This window comes from Hippopotamus amphibius, chromosome 11 (assembly GCF_030028045.1).
Source record: "Hippopotamus amphibius kiboko isolate mHipAmp2 chromosome 11, mHipAmp2.hap2, whole genome shotgun sequence".
NCBI lineage: Eukaryota > Metazoa > Chordata > Mammalia > Artiodactyla > Hippopotamidae > Hippopotamus > Hippopotamus amphibius.
In genome coordinates this window covers 78,290,550-78,308,701 of record NC_080196.1, presented here as the reverse complement: position 1 = coordinate 78,308,701, position 18,152 = coordinate 78,290,550, and the positions used below count along the sequence as shown (strand labels likewise).

Sequence of the window (18,152 nt, the reverse complement as noted above, 5' to 3'; positions counted from 1 at the left end):
TGGTAGTAATCAGTTCTAAGAGATGGTATGATATGACTATAGCTTAAAACAAAAATATGTTTTATAAAATACTTATTAGGTAATTGCACATATTCTTATATCAGAAGCAGTAATCTGCATTGAATATAAAGGATATCCAAAGAATAAGAATTTGCCAGTGTTTATAGAGCAGTGTGTGGAATAGGTGCTGTTTCTCATGGGCCCTAGAGGTGATAAAAGGACTTTACTGATTTGGTGTTTTAGGTACCTTGATATAGGGTAAAGGTTCCTTAGAGAATAGATGAATATTCTGATAGTGAAAATATTTACTTCCATGCTTAATTAATGATATTGTTATTATAAATTATGTTTTGAGTTTGGTTAGCTAAAGTGAGTCTTTGGGAGTCAGATCACTCCAGGATGAAATAAGATTGAATTTCTGAGTTTATAATGCCAAGAGATTGGACCACGTATTGTCTATCTCATCAATCCCCGAGCTTCTTTCATTATTCATTTTAGCTCTGACAGTATTTAATGACACTGTTTCCTGTAAATAAAGGAAAATACTTTATTGTAAGCTACTTAGTCACATTGCCAGTAATAGGTAAATGTTATTTGAATGAACAAATAAATGAATTAATGATGGCATGGTTTTCAATTATAAATTTTAATGACAAATAGAGATTTGTGTGTGCAAGGTGATAAAATGATATTTAAAACTTTTTAGTCCTTCGGAGTTGCCCTGTCCATTATGGTAGTCACTACAGTCTGTAGCTCTTCAGCACTTGAAATGTGGCTAGTCCAAATTGAGAGGTGGTGCTAAATGTAAAATATAAGTATTTTGGATTTAAAAGGCTTAGTATGAAAGAAAGAATATAACATACCTCAATAACTTTTTGAATTGATTACACATTGAAATGATATTATTTTAGGTACGTTAAATTAAAAATAATTAAAAATTAAAATACAATTAAAATAAATTTTGCCTCATTCTTTTTGCTTTTTTAAATGTTGGTACTAGAAAATCTAAATTACATGTGTGGCTTACATTTGTGGCCCACATTTTCTTTTTATTGGAGTGCAGTAGCCTTGAGTTTTAAGAATTCTTTTTCTTTGGTGGAAACTGTATAGTGGTAGGGAAAAAAACCACTTCTTTTCCTGGATATTTACAGATGTATGGGTTGTTTTTGTTTTTGACTCCTTTTCATCAGATCACCAATTCAGGAGAGTTTGTGTTCCCATTAGATTCTCCACATAAAAAGCCTTATGAAGGTCTTATACTGGGAAGAGTTCGAGAAAAAGGTGCTTTACCATTAAGGTAGGAATGGTGATTTTTCAAAATTGTATAAATGTATTAATTTTCAGACTTTTAAAAATTAACAACAGTGATCATTGGTTTTCATTAATTTTTACATTTTTGAAAAGCTGGAAATGGCCAAGATGAGAAAAGTGTGAATGGTATGGTGCATGACATTTTGTGTTATCTTTTGTTTTACCTAATGTGTAACAGTCATTATTGTAGAAAAGGAAACTATCTGAAGTTTCCTAATACTCAAATTGTTGATTTCCCTTATTATTTCTATTCTTTAATTTATTATAAATTCAGATGCTGTTTGAAAGGTGAAAAAAAAATCAAGGCAACTGTGGCATATATGTAAAAAATTGTCCTTTAAAATATAATTTACACTGTTGTTCTGTTTTAATAGGAATGCAGATGTAAAAGAGCTCCCCATTCCAGATCACAAGTTAATTGTCAGTGTGCCCTCTATGCTTCACTCACATAAACCACCACTTGCTGGTATGTTTTTATAAAATAGTTATGATGTCTGTGAAATTGACAAAAGGGTTGAATGTATTGATAGTATTTGAATGGTCTAGAGATTTGGAAATTAGAAGTGTTATTTTAATTAATATTCTAAACTCGTATAGCAGAATTTATGAAATGGAGAATAGATTTGGGTTTTTTTGTTTTTTTTTGCTACAGAAAGCTTTACTGTTTCCATTTGGTCTGTGGCTTGGGAGAGGGCTCCAGGAGGTTAAATAGCTGCCTGGTGGCGGCAGGGAGAAGCTCAGGCAGAGGCCCTGACACCAGGGGGTGGAGACGGGCCCTGAAGGGCCACTGGGCTAGGAGGCACCTCCTGGTCCTGCTTGAGGGTGAGCCTTTCCAAGAGGTACTTGCCCAGCCCCTCTTGGGCGGTGGGCAGCCTGTGGAGGTTGGTGGTCAGGTGCTTGCCTATCTTCTTGATGAGTCTCACCTCCTCATCCAGGAGGTGGCTCTCCAGGCAGGCACAGAGATAGGGGTCTGTGTGGGCAGAACCCGGGGCATGCAGATCTGAAAGGACCTGGTTCAGGTTCTTCTCCAGGCCCAAGGCAGCCTCCCTGGCGTTCAGGGCTTTGCCCCACTCGTCTTGGGGTGGCTGCAGCATGTCTGGGAAGAGGGCGCTGCTGCTGTGCTGGTTTTGCATCTTCAAGAGGTGCTGGGCCAACCCAGCGGAGGAGGCAAGGTCCTGGCCCTCCAGAGCTGCGTCATGGCGGTTGGAATAGCAGCCCAGTGAGGTAGGTGTAGCAGGCCCGCAGATGCAGGTCCCCCAGGTTGGTGACCGTGGCTTCAAGAATCTGGGAGTTCATCGTGGGTGGCAGTAAGGAGTTGGCCACAAAAACGGTGTTGGCTGGTCTCGGAGGTTGCAACCGGAAAGGAGTCTGGAGGGTGGTTGGAGGTTGGAAAAAGGGTCTCATGTCCAAATGCTGTTGAAGTGGAGACGGATCTGCATGACCACCCAGTGCACTGTGTACGTTAGTTGTACATTACCTCAAACTCTCCTCTTCTCTGTTTTTGAGGTTCTCCTTACTGACTGGGTTGTTATTCTATCACTACCCTCAATGGAATGAAGACTGACGGTGCATCTGAGGAGTAGTTCTGCTAGGGGCTTTATTGTACTGTCAGGGCTCTGTCCTTGGCTTGTTCTAAAGCCAGAAGCTCAGAAAGCAGTGAGAGAGATGGGTAGAATTCTCTTGATATTTGGTAGACACTCTAAGTTTTATGTTGAGGAAGTGTTGCTTTTCTGAACCATTGGAAAGGTAGTTGCTACAGCCTGTAATTCTTACTAGTCTTAATGCTTCAGTCTAATGTTCATTATTTAATGAGACTAAGCAGCAGGGAATAGTGGAAAGTTTTGGCTTTTCACATTGACTAATGTGAGTTTGAATCCTGGCTCTGCTACTTGAACAAGTTACTCTAATAATTTTCCACCTCATAGTCGTCATTTGAGGAGGAAATAATGATATTTAATTGTTCAGAGTTGTGAGGATTGGTTATATTTAAAAGTCTGTAGCATATAGTAGAAGATCAGTAAATGTTAAGTTTTTCAAGTGAAAGGATAAAAAATAGGAATGTAAGTCCTTGAGAGAGACTGAATTTGACATTCAAAGTTTAGTATTAAAACTTTTTCTTTAGAAATATATATTTTATTAATTTGGTGGCCCCGGCTTAAATAACCCAAAACTTTCAAGCTGCCAACTTTCAAGCCTATAGGCCATGAGCCTGTCATATGATTTTGCAGAATGTGGTATAGTTCATGAGCTAGGATAGTAAGTTAAATTCAAATTCCCAAGAGAGTGTTTATTGGTAGCACTTAGGATTTCTGTTATCTTAAATTGCTTATGCAGAAGAGTCTTTAGTGTTAATTCATTTGAAAAATATTCAGATGTCTACCTGTTGATCCATTCTTTGACTTAGAGCAATTCTCAGTGAATAATTGCCTTTAAACTTTGGACTGTCATAGATTCTTTAATGCATTAAACATTTGACTTAAATGAAAAGTGAGACTGTACTGTTCCTTGAGAAAAAAATTATGTTTGCCATCAGTCATACTCAGTGGAGGAAATTTATTTTGTATTCTTCTCATTTGAATTTTCTTTATTTTTTGGTGAGTACCAAAGCTTAATTTAGGGTTTGTCTTAGGGCTTATTTTTTCACTTTTAAAAATTCGAAAGCTAGACCCCAAGAACCTTGTATTCCCAAATGATAGTTAAACTATTTCTCAGTTCATTTTACATAGGTTATGTTTAAAGATTAGTCTTAAGATATAAGGTTTTTATAAAACAGTGATTAAAATTAGCCTTATTAATAATAAAAATTAGTGCATATTACACCCTGTGTTTATGAAGTGCATTTCTGCTGTATTCCCAGTAGAGAGCAGCACAAACACATTTTTAGCATTGAGAATATCTAAAAAGAAAAGTTAGATTTTTGGTGGGGAGAAATTGGCGTGACTCAATATATATAATTCTTATGTTTTGGTTAAGTACTGCTAGACAAGAAGTATTTATAATCCTTTGTTTCTGAGTTCATGTTACTAGATAGCAAGTGCCTGTATTTTGGATATAGAGCCACACAGAGCCATCAGAAAGCAACTTTCAGATTTCTGTGGTATATTTTACTCTGAAATCGTAACCCTAGGATTTGGGATAATACATTTTCTCTGTATAATGCTTAAAACTTATACATGTAGATGTTCTTAAACTACTTTATGCAGATTCACAAAATGAAATGTTCTCTCTTTTGCTTCTAGAACACCAAATTTTTTTTTTTTTTTCTTTTAACAAGTTTTAATTTGTTATTTCTACTGCAAAATGTAAAAAACACCAGATTGGAAGCATATTCCATTTCAAAATGATACATTTACTCTTTTTAAGTTATGAAATTTCTTCCTATAGATTGAAACATAAGCCAACAATAGCTGTGGCTTGCAATCCAACATAAATATATAATATTTTAAGTTTAAAGATTTAAGGTAGGAAAATCATGAAATAAAAATATGTGAATCAAAATTTTGTTTTTCATATTGTACCTTAGAGGAATTTCTAATCCTTTTTACTGTTTTACTCACTAACAGTTTGTATCTGAAGAGTTAAATATAGTTTGTATCTGAAGAGTTAAATATAGTTTGATGAGGTTCTGTGCACTGACATTTGAGCCACTTTTCCCCCAGCTGTGGCCCTTGCTCCCAAGCAGAAGGAGAATGATGGGCTGGTATGAATTACTTCCTTTCCATTGGTTATAAATGTTTTACTAATGCCAGATGTTATATAATTATTTATATATATGTCATACTCATATTTAAATTTATACATTTGAATTTGCTTTTTAAAATTGAAATATAATTGACATAAAACATTGCATTAGTTTCAGGTGTACAACATAATGATTCAAAATATATTTACATATTCACTGATCACAATGTCTACCCATAGTTACAAAAATTTTTTTCTTGTGATGCAAACTTTTAAGATTTTGCATTTTCTTTTAAATTGATATTTAAAATTAGTAAGAATAAAACATTTCCACTAATTTACTTCTATTTCTTTTGCTTTGTTTTGAAATTAAATATATGTGGTTAACATTACAAAAACATTACTCCTCGATTTTCTGTGTTTCTCAACTAGGAAGGAAAATAGCCATGTGAAACGTGTTCCATTGATAAAGTAGAAGGTGATAAATGGGTTTAGGTTTCATGTATTTTTCCACTCCAAGTACCTGGCCATCTTTTTCTATTAGTTTGTGAATCCTTAGAAAACATGGATATCTGTTTCTTTTAAGTCCCATAGCACTTACAATGGGTGCTCAGAAATAGTAAACATTTTTGACTGGCTGATTCCAGTTTAGACTACAGTTTAAAATTCCAAAATAGAGTTGGTAACATCTTTGTACCGAAGAACTGAACAAACAAGCAGAAACAAGAAAACAAAACCTTGTTTCAGTATACCATAGACCACATTAAAAGTGAATTGAGGCTGGTGAGGTATTGAATTCACGGGGCAAAAATGGAAAAGCGATATAAAAGTTTATCGTCCTCTAAGACACTAGGGAAATCTTTCCCACTCAAGTTTAGTAGCATTTAATTATATACCTATGAAAGGACTAGAAGTCTCATGTCAGCATCTCCTAGAATCTGTCAAAGCCCAAATTTGAGCTTGGTTGAGTTATAGACAATGAATACTTCTAATTCTTTGATTTTTAATAAACAGAACCAGTGCTTTCAAACAAATAAACAATTATTTTGCTGTGAGAGCAACTGAAGAACATTATGAAATATAAAATTCTTCATATATTATCTTTTAAATCTAATCTATATCAAGTATTTCTAAGGAACCCTTCTCATTCCTAAAAGGAAATTTGATGGATTTCTTCCAAGCTCAATCTTATATGGCAATTAAGAACTATGTTTTGCCTGTTCTAGTGACTTTTCATCCTTGAATTGTTATTTTCATGCTCAGTTAAGAATATACATATACCAAAAAATATGGCAAACCAGCAACATGATCAAGGTTAAATTCATTTAAATATTTGCCATTCAAATGAGCACGTGCTTTAAAAAAAAGCTTCTGTGGTATACATCACAGCTATTTAGCCAACATATAGATGAGATGCCATTTTCCCAATACAATATAATTTTCAGTAGTTATGAATACCTTGAATAAGGAATTCTTAACTGTGGAAATAATACAGTGAACTTTTAGGTAAAGAAGGACCTGTAATTTGGAAGTGAAGGAATGTTCTCAGTACTACCAAGTTATAGCTGAGGAGGTAGAGTTGTTTGTTAGATATATGTTCTGAATATTTCTCTGTGTGTCCAGCTCTTACACTAAAGTATGTTTTTGCAGAGACTTATATTTTATCTTAGTTTTTAAAGTGGGTTGTCTTTGTATTGTTCCTATAGGCTTTTTTTCATGCATGGATTATGTTTATTAATAAATAAATTAAGTTAGTACTCAGGAGCTGTGTCAGCCTTACTGGAAAGCTGAAAAGTTACTGGTGTGGGTGTTAAAAGCCTCATTTCTCATCTACAAATGAAAACCGATAAATCAGGACTATCTGATGGTATTGTTCCCAGTCTCAAGGGTGCTTATTTCAAATGATTTTATAATTATAAATAGTAGAGCTTGTGATGAAATCCTTGAAATTAATTTGTTTTTTTTTTTTTTTTAAGGAAACATCCCTGATTTTCTCCTCTTAACTGCTAAAGGAAATTGATTCTTTCCTTAATAATAACTTCTGTGTTCTTTTTTCTCTTTTTTTGGACAGAGGTTCTAAAAGACTATATCAAGCCAGAGGGGGAATGTTTGGAATTGTTTGCTCGAAATTTACAGCCAGGTTGGACTAGTTGGGGCAATGAAGTTCTCAAATTTCAACATGTGGATTATTTTGTTGCTCTGGAGTCTAGAAGCTGACTATGCTTTTAAAATTGTGTTTTTCTTCAGTTTTTCCTCACTCCTTCTCCTTTCTTTCCAATTGATTTTCCTTTTATTACCAAACTATGCTTAGAGATGTAAACGGAACTTGGTTTTTCAGCAAAATGACTAGAAGTGACTAGCCGTCATATAATTTTGAGATGAATTTTACTTCAGTTGCCCTAGTATTCCACATTATTCTGGACTCTTTACAAATAAAGAGGTAAATAGTTAGAAAGATGGCAAGACTTTGTCACTGAAAAAGTTCAGAAAGCATGCACTATGGACCTGAAGTCAATTCTGTGTGTGGATGTGTTTTGTTTGGCTGGTATGATGGTGTAAAAAAATTTGAACTGTCAGTCTGAAAAATCAGGAAATTTCACATAAGTCCAGATTTCTGCCTTTCTTTAAACATCAGAAACTCTGGCTACACTGCAGCCTGTGTTCTTTCCTGGCATCAACTTCTGGGACCCAGTGGTGGCAGCTCACTTGAGAAGGGCCATGCACTCTTCAGTTTACAGCAGTAACCCTTGCCCCATGCTACTCACTTATATGTCTACTTGACCGCTGTACAACCTGAATTTAGAACCTCTAGTATACTGTTACATTCTGGAAAACGTATTCAGAGACCTGCCAAGTATTATATCTTTGTACTGAGATCATGAAACATTTTTTGGGAGGGTTTTAAATTGGATTCAGGGTCACTTTTCAAGTACTTTTTAGTTTTGCTTGTTTTTCCAGAAGAAAAAAAAATTCCTATAATAATGTCAGAAAGTAAACACCGCTTGGACTTAATTGATATTCATAAAACATTCCATCCAAAAGCAGCAGAATACACATTCTTCTCAAGTGCACATGGAGCATTCTCCAGGATAGATCACAGGCTGGGCCACAAAGCAAACCTTGGTAAATTTAAGAAAATTGAAATCATATCAAGCATCTTTTCCAACCACAGTGCTATGAGAATAGAAATCAACTACAAGAAAAAAACTAGAAAAAACACAAACACGTGGAGGTTAAACAGTATGTTACTGAACAACCAATGGATCACCAAAGAAATCAAAGAGGAAATCAAAAAATACGTGGAGACAAATTAAAATAAAAACACAGTGGTGCAAAACCTTTGGGTTGCAGCAAAAGCAGTTCTAAGAGGGAAGTTTATAGCAATACAGTCTTATCTCAGGAAATAAAATCTCAACTAAACAACCTAACCTTACACCTAAAGCAGCTAGAGAAAGAAGAACAAACAAAACCCAAAGTTAGTGGAAGGAAAGAAATCATAAATATCAGAGCAGAAATAAATGAAATAGAGGTGAACAAAAAAATAGAAAAGATCAATGAAAGTAAAAGCTTCTTCTTTTAAAAGATAAACAAAATTGATAAACCTTTCGAATCATTGAGAAAAAAGGGAAAGGGCTCAAATCAATAAAATTAGAAATGAAAAAGAAGTTATAACTGACACCACAGAAATAGAAAGGAATCGTAAGAGACTGCTACAAGCAACTATATGCCAATATGGACAACTTGGAAGAAATGGACAAATTCTTAGAAACGTACAAATGTCTAAGGCTAAACCAGGAAGAAATAGAAAATATGAACAGACCAATCACAAATACTGAAATTGAAACTGTGATTAAATAACTTTCAACAAACAAAAATCCAGGACCAGAAGGCTTCACAGGTGAATTCTATCAAACATTTACAGAAGAGTTAGCACTTATTCTTCTGAAACTATTCCAGAAAATTACAGGGGAAGCAAAACTCCCAAACTCATTTCGTGAGGCCACCATCACTGTGATACCAAAACCAGACAAAGATACCACAAAAAAAGGAGAAAATTACAGGCCAATATCACTGATGAACATAGATGCAAAAATTCTCAACAAAATACTAGAAAACCTAATCCAACAATACATTAAAAGGATTCTACACCATGATCAAGTGTGATTTATGCCAGGGATGCAAGGATTTTTCAATATCTGCAAATCAATCAGTGTGATACACATCAACAAATTGAAGAATAAAAACCATATGATCATCTCAATAGATGTAGAAAAAGCTTTTGACAAAATTCAACACCCGTTTATGATAAAAACTCTCCAGAAAGTGGGCATAGAGGGAAACTACCTCAACATAACACAGGCCGTATATGACAAACCCACAGCTAACATCATACTCAATGGTGATAAGCTGACAGTATTTCCTCTAAGATCAGGAACAAGATAAGGATGTTCACTCTTGCCACTTTTATTCAACATAGTTTTGGAAGTCCTAGCTACAGCAATCAGCGAAGAAAAATAAATAAAAGGAATCCAAAATGGAAAAGAAGTGAAACTGTCACTGTTTGCAGAAAATCCGAAAGATGCTACCAGAAAACTGCTAGAGCCCATCAGTGAATTTGGTAAGGTTGCAGGATACAAAATTAATACACAGAAATCTCTTGCATCTCTATACACTAACAATGAAAGCTCATAAAGAGAAATTAAGAAAACAATCCGACTTGCCATTGCATCAAAATAATAAATTACCTAGAAGTAAACCTACCTAAGGAGGCAGAAGACCTGTACTCTGAAAACTATAGATGCTGATGAAAGAAATGGAATATGACACAAACAGATGGAAAGATATACTGTGTTTTTGGATTGGAAGAATCAATATCGTCAAAATGACTATACTACCCAAGACAATCTACAGATTCAGTGCAATCCCTATCAAATTACTAATGGAATTTTTCACAGAACTAGAACTAAAGTTTTAAAATTTGTATGAAAACACAAAAGACCCCAAATAGGCAAAGCAATTCTGAGAAAGAAAAACGGAGCTGGAGGAATCAGGCTCCCTGACTTCAAACTATACTACAAAGTTACAGTAATAAAAACAGTACTGTACTGGCACAAAAACAGAAATACAGATCAGTGGAACAAGATAGAATGCCCAGAACTAAACCCATGCACCTGTGGTCAATTGATCTATATAAAAGGAAGCAAGAAGATACAATGGAGAAAAGATAGTCTCTTCAGTAAGTGGTGCTAGGAAAAAGCACCACCTTTTCCATACGTGTAAAAGAATAAAATTAGAACATTCTCTAACACTGTACACAAAAATAAACTCAAAATGGATTAAAGGCCTAAATGTAAGACCGGATACTATAAAACTCTTAGAGGAAAACATAGGCAGAACACTCTTTGACCTAAATTGCAGCAATATCTTTTTGGATCCACCTCCTAGAATAATGAAAATAATAACAAAAATAAAAAAAAAAAAAAACCACAAATGGGACCTAATTAAACTTAAAAGTTTTGGCACAGCAAAGGAAACCATAAACAAAAGGAAAAAACCCACTGAATGGGGGAATATATTTGCAAACGAAGTGACTGACAAGGGATTAATCTCCAAGATATACAAACAGCTCATGCAGCTCAATAAAAAAAAAAAAACAGGGACTTCCCTGGTGGCACAGTGGTTAAGAGTCCACCTGGCAATGCAGGGACATGGTTTGATCCCTGGTCTGGGAAGATCTGACATGCCGTGGAGCAACTAAGTCCACGTGCCATAACTACTGAGCCCACATGTTGCAACTACTGAAGTCCATGCTCCTACAGCCCATATTCCGCAACAACAGAAGCCACTGCACTGAGAAGCTTATGCACTGCAATGAGGACTAGCCCCCGCTCACCACAACTAGAGAAAATAGCCTGCATGCAGTGACAGAGACTCAATGCAGCCAAACCCCCCCCCATAAACAACCCCCCTGCTGAAGAAAAAAAACCCCAAAATAATCTAATCAAAATGGGCAGAAGATCTAAATAGACATTTCTCCAAAGAAGACATATAGATGGCCAAAATACACATGAAAAGGTGCTCAACATCGCTAATTATTAGAGCAATGCAAATCAAAACTATAATGAGGTATCACCTCACATTGGTCAGAATAGCCATCATCAAAAAGTCTACAAACAATAAATGCTGGAGAGGGTGTGGAGAAGAGGGAACCCTTCTACACTGTTGGTGAGAATGTAAATTGGTACAACCCCTATGGAGGATAGTAGGGAGGTTCCTTAAGAAACTAAAAATATTGATAGAACTACCATATGATCCAGCAATCCCACTCCTGGACATATATATGGAGAAAACCATAATTTGAAAATGTACATGCACCCCAATGCTCATTGCAGCACTATTTACCCTAGCCAAGACATGGAAGCAGCCTAAATGTCCATTGATGGAGGAATGGATAAAGAAGATGTGGTACATGGAATGTTACTCAGCCATAAAAAAAAGAATGAAATAATGCCATCTGCAGCAACAAGGATGGGCCTAGAGATTATCATACTAAGTGAAGTTAAGTCAGACAGAGAAAGACAAATATCATGTGATATCACTTATATGTGGAGTCTAAAAAGATGATACAAATGAGCTTATTTACAAAACAGAAACACTCATAGTCTTTGAAAACAAATTTATGGTTACCAAAGGAGAAAGGTGCAGAGAGGGATAAATTAGGAGTTTGGGATTAACAGATACACACTATATATAAAATAGATAATCAACAATGGAACTATAGGACAGGGAACTATACTCAGTGTTCTGTAATAACCTATACGGGAAAAGAATCTGAAAAAGAATGGATATATGTACATGTATCACTTTACTGTACACCTGAAACTAACACAACATTGTAAATCAACTCTACCCCAATATAAAATAAAAATTAAATTAGAAAATAAAAATAAAAATGAAAAAAGACAGTAACCACTGCTTATGATTGTGAAAATTTTTAATATTCCAGATTTTCTACAAATAAATATTTGTTTACTAAGTAAAATATTTTTACTGAAATATTTGAAAAGCATGCTGATTTATTATATATAACCTTTAAAATTTTTTTTAGGTATATATACTTACCACATAATAAAATTCTCCAATTATCAGTGTTGAATTCAGTGAGTTTTGAAAATGTATATACAGTTGTCTACCACCATAATCATAATATAGAACATTTCCTTCATCCCCCAAGTTTCACATGTCTCTTTGCAGTCAATCCCATCCTCCCACCCTGGGTCCTTGGCAAATAATGGTTTGTTTTGTATCATTAGTTTTGCTGTTTTAGAATTTCATATAAATGGAATCATAGAATATGTAATCTATTGTTTGGCCTTTCACTTAGCATTTTGATAAAAGTGTTCATATTATTTACAGATTTTCTACAAAGTAAACTGTTGAAGTGATTATCTGTCAAGCTTGCCAACTTATTTACTGATTTTGCCAAATAAAAGTTATTTTTGAAGTTTGTTGATTCTTTGGGTATCTGAGTATCAGAGGCTTAACTTTGCCTGAGCCTTGCTTTAATTGCTGCCTTTGCTCTGTCCTTGCTGTAAGCTCTCTCTACCTTGTCCTGTTCTAGTCATCCAAATTCTGTGGCTCAAACTCACTTTTACCAGAAAACTCTAGGTCCTCAAATCTTACCTTTTCAGGCTTGGTACCCTAGAGACATATCTTTAGCAAATTTTTATATATTCAGCTTCAGTGAGACATTAGATTTTGTACTGATTGTGATTTAGAGGAGGATTATAATCACCTTAAATGGCTTTTCCTTCCTTGAAGATGCTGCTCAGTTCATCTCATTTGACTAATATCATGTACCGTTGGCCTACCACATGCTGGGAGGCACCACAGCACTGTTGGCACAGTTTTCTGGTTATCAGAATTCTTTTACTTCAATTATGTCACTTTATCCTCAAAGCAATCTTCTGAAGTTGTAGTTATAATGAGGGAAGATGTTCATAGAGGCGAGCTTACTTGGCTAATAAGTGTTAACCAAGACTTGAATTCTATTCTCTTTCCTAAATTAAGACATTTTATGTTGTACCATGTTTGCTAATGAACCTGAGATCTTAATAGTAGGCTCATCATCTACTAATCAGAGGATCCACTGTGTAGCCTGAAGCAAATTTAGAATGGTTCATATGTAGTCATCCAAACACAGCTTTCTCAATATCATCAGTCTTGGATTGTTAACGATCTTTTTTGTTAGAGATTTTAGTGACATTAGTTGAACTCATAGCCTGAGTGTGAGTCAGAATCACTCAGAATCAGATGGGCTGCTAAACCCTTTGACATAAGCTGTTAGCACGTTTACCATGCATTTGTATTTTCCTCAATCAGATTAGCCATTTTAAATTCACATTTTTAAGGAAGCCCTTCTGCAAAATATAGACTTGGACTTGAAGGTGGCTGTTCAAATTGCTAGAGAGATTAAGTGATAAGTACACGTGCAAATTATTTAATGCACCATGGTTATCTGCTGTCAGTGTTCAGTTGTATAGACCAACCCAAAACTCCATAGAAGGTCTTAATTAAATTCATGGCTATCTTGACCAGTCTGCTACAGCTTGTAAGCAAGTCAATACCAGCATACCATGATAACTGCACAAAATATTTTCCTCTAAATATTCCTAGGAGTGGACTTCTCTGGTGGCACAGTGGTTAAGAATCTGCCTGCCAACACAGCGGACACAGGTTTGAGCCCTGGTCTGGGAAGATCCCACATGCCGTGGAGCAACTAATCCCATGCACCACAACCACTGAGCCTGTGCTCTAGAGCCTGCGAGCCACAACTGCTGAGCTCACATGCTGCAACTACTGAAGCCTGTGTGCCTAGAGCCTGTGCTCTGCAACAAGAGAAGCCACTGCAATGAGAAACCTGCACACTGCAACGAGAGTAGCCCCTGTTTGCCACAAGTAGAGAAAGCTCGCATGCAGCAACGAAGACACAACACAGCCAATAAAGAAATAAATTTATATAAAAAAATTCCTAGGAGTTAACCTAGATTTTCTAGGGCTTCTGTGAACTTGTGTGGAACTTGTTAGACTTTTTCAGTGTCAGTCTAAATTCTTGGGACTAAATAAAAACAAACATCTCTAGGAGTGAAGAGCATGAGGAAAACTTTTTTTCATCCAGTTTTTCTGATTATACTTTGGCCTAATTATCAGATAACTGTGACACAACAATGGGATAACTTTGGATGACAGCTAAGGCAATGAATGGTCGTTTGCTGTATTAAAATCATTCTTCTTCAATATCTTTAAGGAAAAACATATGGTACTTAGCTTGATTTTTAGCTGCTTCTCCCACCAACATTCCCATGTATGCCTTAAATGTTAGTCAAACTGGGTATTTGCTGTTACCTGAGTTTAGGACTCTGCTGTTGCTCATGGACCTTCCTCTGTCAGGAAAAAACTAGGTTTTGGGGTCAGCTGGATCTATATATTGAGTCTCAATATTTAGCTTCTGAGTGAATTTGAATAATTATTTAAACTATGTTATCCTGTTTTGTTTCCTTTTCTGAGGTTCAGAGGCCTAATCTTTGGACCTTGTAGGATTATTATGAGGATGAAGTGAAATAACACATGTGAAGTTGCCTTAGCAAAGGGCCTGTTACCTAGAAGGTATTCAATATATATGCTAATTTCTCTTTATTCACAGTTTTCTTGGCAGCACCTCTTATTTTGTGATCTACCTTTTTGTTTGTTTGTTTTGTTTCCTAAAGGAAAGCTTTTATTCTTGCTCTTAGAGACACTTTTCACATATATGGATTATGTGGATAGGTTTTTCCTCACGTTAATCATGTAAGCTGAAAGTGGTTTATTCTGTAGGTGGCTCACTTTTTTTTTTTTTTTAAATAATAGACTTTACATCTTCTCTCTCAACAGATTATGGGAGGTAGAACAAATTTTAATTTATATTTCTCTTACCAGCATATCTAGAACTGCCAATATTAATGAATGAATGAATGGACTCTTGGCCTTCAAGTATCTTTGAATTCAATGGAGTAGACAAGACTCCTGCAAGGAACCATGAGAGCATAACAAACTACAGTATCTAGTAAACACTAAGCTGGGGAACAGGTGGAAGGTGATGCAGTTTAGAGAAGCAGATCACTTAGAGATCACTGAGCAATGTGTGAGATGGAGTGCAGGAACCACGTGCTGGTTACATTTTGGTTTATTTTCTGACTAGGTAGGGGATGTAATGATGTTACTAGACAGTAGGCAGCTTAAATGTATGAGTTCAGAAGAGTTACAAAGGAAACATTTTGTTCCTTCTAGATTGTAAGCTTTAAAAATTCTTTTTATAGAAATACAGGAGATATTAGTGTACACAATTTATTTTTATCAATTTAACAGAACTAGAGGCTAAATTAACAGCATTAAAAAATCTGCTTCTCTGCATTTTCTACCTTTTGAATGAAAATGTTATTTGGGCATCTTTTCTACAGTTGTTGAAAATAAGCCGCCTAGACATTTTTATAGCTGTATTGAGGTATAATGATATAAATTGCACATTTTATAACATAGAGTTTAATGAGCTTTGACTTATGTGTACACCTGTGAATCCACCATCACAAACAAGATAATAAACACAGTCATCATCTCCTAAGATTTTCTCACGGCTCCTTACCATCTATTGTCCTTAACCACCTTCCCCATCCTACCCCCAGGCAATCACTGATCTATTTTATGCACCATAGAGTTGTGTGCATTTTCTAGAATTGTACATAGATGAAATCATACAGCACGTACTCTTTCTTATTTTTATCTTGCTTCCTTCACTCAGCATCATTATTTTGAGATTCTTCCTTTTGTGTGTGTGTATCGATAATTCATTCCTTTTTGGTATTCAATTGTATGGACATACCACATCTTACCTATTGTATCAGTTTTCTATTGCTGCCATAACAAATTACCACAATCATAACAGCTTGAAGCAACACCCATTATTAGCTTACAGTTTTGTGGGTCAGAAGTCTGGGGCTCATCTGGGTTCACTGCTCAGGATTTCCCAAGGCCAAAAACAAGGTGTTGGCTGGGCTCAGCTCTTATCTGGAAGCTCTAGGAGAAAATCCATTTTCTTTCTTCTTCTTTTTTTTTTTTTTTTGAATTTTGACCACGCTGTGCAGTTTGTGGGATCTCAGTTCCACCATCAGGGATTGAACCTTGGCCATGGCAGTGAAAGCACTGAATCCTAACCACTAGACTACTAGGCAACTCCTGGGAAGAATCCATTTTCAAGGTCATTCAGGTTGATAGCAGAATTCAGTTCTGCTTCCTTGCTGGCCATTGGCTAGGAGTCAACCCAACTGCTAGAGGCTGCTCTCTGGTCCTTGCACATAACTACCTCCATCTTCAAGGTCACCGTAGCACACTGAATGCTTCTTACCCTTTGACTCTCTGACTTCGCCTTGTGCTGCCATCTAGAGAAAATTCTCTGCTTTTAAAGGGCTTTTGTGATTAGATTAGACCCACCTGGATAATCTCCCTTTTGTCATACAATGTAACATAGTCATGGAAGTGATAGGTAGTTCATCATGCCGCAGATTCCCACCAGATTCAAAGGGGAGGAGGTTATACAAGTGAGAAGGTCATTGGGAATTATTCTTAGAATTTTGTGTAACAGGACCCAACCTCTGATCTATGGCTGTCCCACAAGTGAAATACATTCAACCTATCCTAAGATTCGAAATGGTATCATTCCATCACAGCATCAGTTGTAAGTCCAGAGTCTCATAAATTCTACCAGCTTAAAAGTCCCAAATCTCATCATCTGAATCAACTAAATCAGGTTAGAAAGGGCTCTGGTATAACCCATTAAGTACAGGTCCTGGGCACAATTCTCTGCATCTTTGGACCTGTGGAACTAAAGAAAAAAGTGACCTGCCTCCAACACTCCCACAATAGTTGGATGGGCATAGCATAAGAGTTATAGCTATTCCAGTTGAAAAATAGGGGAGGGTGGAAAAAAAATAACAATTTTCCTTGTCCAAAGCAGTTAAACAACCCGGCCAGGTAAACTCCAGGCAGAGTTCCTCAATTAGAGCTTTAAGGCCTGACAATAATGGGTGGTTCCCAGCTCTGCACTTTGGGTTCTTGGCTTCATCCTCTGAGCTCTGATTCTGCTAGAGAGCTTTTTTTTTTTTTTTTTTTTTTTTGCCAGGGATTTTCACATTTTATTTGCTACAGTATAGACCCTACAGCTGCCTCATTCCCTCCCCTCCCCTTCCCTTCCCCCCCAGGGTGGGGTCATGCCTTCCCAGGAGCCCCTGCCTTTGCCGCCTGGGCCCGCTGGAACTCCTGCTGCAGCTGAGCAAGGGTCTCCCTCTGTTGCTCTGACTGCCGCTCTAGGTCCCGGAGCTGGGATTCGTATCGCTTAATCTCAGCTATGATGTAGTCCAGCCTTTTCCCCACTGTGGCCTGAGCTTCCCCCAGCTCCTGTTTGACCAGCACAGGACCCAAGAGTTTAAAGACCACGTTGGACCCATCCAGCAGGGCCAGTTCCTCCTTCACAATATTATTTTCTGTTAATTGTACCTCTAGTTTCTGCCTCCCTGACATGGATTTACTCAAGTCTTTCTGTAGCTGTTGATATTTCTCCACCTCTCCCTGTAGCTTCTTCTGGATTAGCTCAGCCACGGCGGGGACGAAAGCGTTCTCCCTTCAGTATTGGTAAACCCGGAAGTAAACCGAGAGCTTTTGTTTTGATCTTTTGATTCATTCTTTTCTTTCTTTCCTTTTTTTTTTTTTTAAATTGAAGTATAGTTGATATACAGTAATATTATATGTTACAGGTGTACAACAGTGATTCACAATTTTTAAAGGTTATACCACATTTATAGTTATTATAAAATATTGGCTATATTCCCATGTTGTACAATGTATTCTTGTAGCTTATTTTATACCTAATAGTTTGAGTCATCCTTTTCTATGAAAGGTAGTGTGTGTTTACAGTGGAATTATTTTACCAGCCTGCTTCCTGTCAGTAGAATTTGGAGGATTTGACAGCCTTTTTTTCATTTTATACTCTCTCCTGTTCAGTCCACGCTGGTATTGTGTCTGATGATATAAAATTCCTAAGAGCCTATGGATCTTGTTTGAAATTCAAGGAG

General features: G+C 36.3%; 2 protein-coding genes across 6 annotated transcripts in view; one reads left to right on the top strand and one right to left on the bottom strand.

Annotated features, from left to right (window-relative positions):
- The window catches only part of METTL4 (methyltransferase 4, N6-adenosine), a 36,975-nt gene extending 22,234 nt beyond the window's left edge, over window positions 1-14,741 (top strand). For 4 of the 5 annotated variants that reach the window (XM_057699333.1, XM_057699336.1, XM_057699334.1 and 1 more), the window contains exons 7-9: window positions 1,191-1,297; window positions 1,686-1,777; window positions 7,064-12,450. In XM_057699333.1, the coding sequence (XP_057555316.1) occupies window positions 1,191-1,297; window positions 1,686-1,777; window positions 7,064-7,209 (345 nt within the window). In that variant the 3' untranslated portion in view covers window positions 7,210-12,450. Of the gene's footprint in view, window positions 1-1,190; window positions 1,298-1,685; window positions 1,778-7,063; window positions 12,451-13,668 lie in introns of those variants that run through there. The other variant, XM_057699338.1, reaches the window with a different exon arrangement.
- A 2,548-nt stretch (window positions 14,742-17,289) lies between these two features.
- Window positions 17,290-17,703, bottom strand: LOC130830920 (prefoldin subunit 6-like; the record flags this gene model as incomplete). Its single annotated transcript, XM_057698206.1, has 1 exon — window positions 17,290-17,703. A coding segment is annotated over one exon (414 nt), but the record flags the coding sequence as incomplete, so codon positions are not given.
- Between the last annotated feature and the right edge of the window lie 449 nt (window positions 17,704-18,152).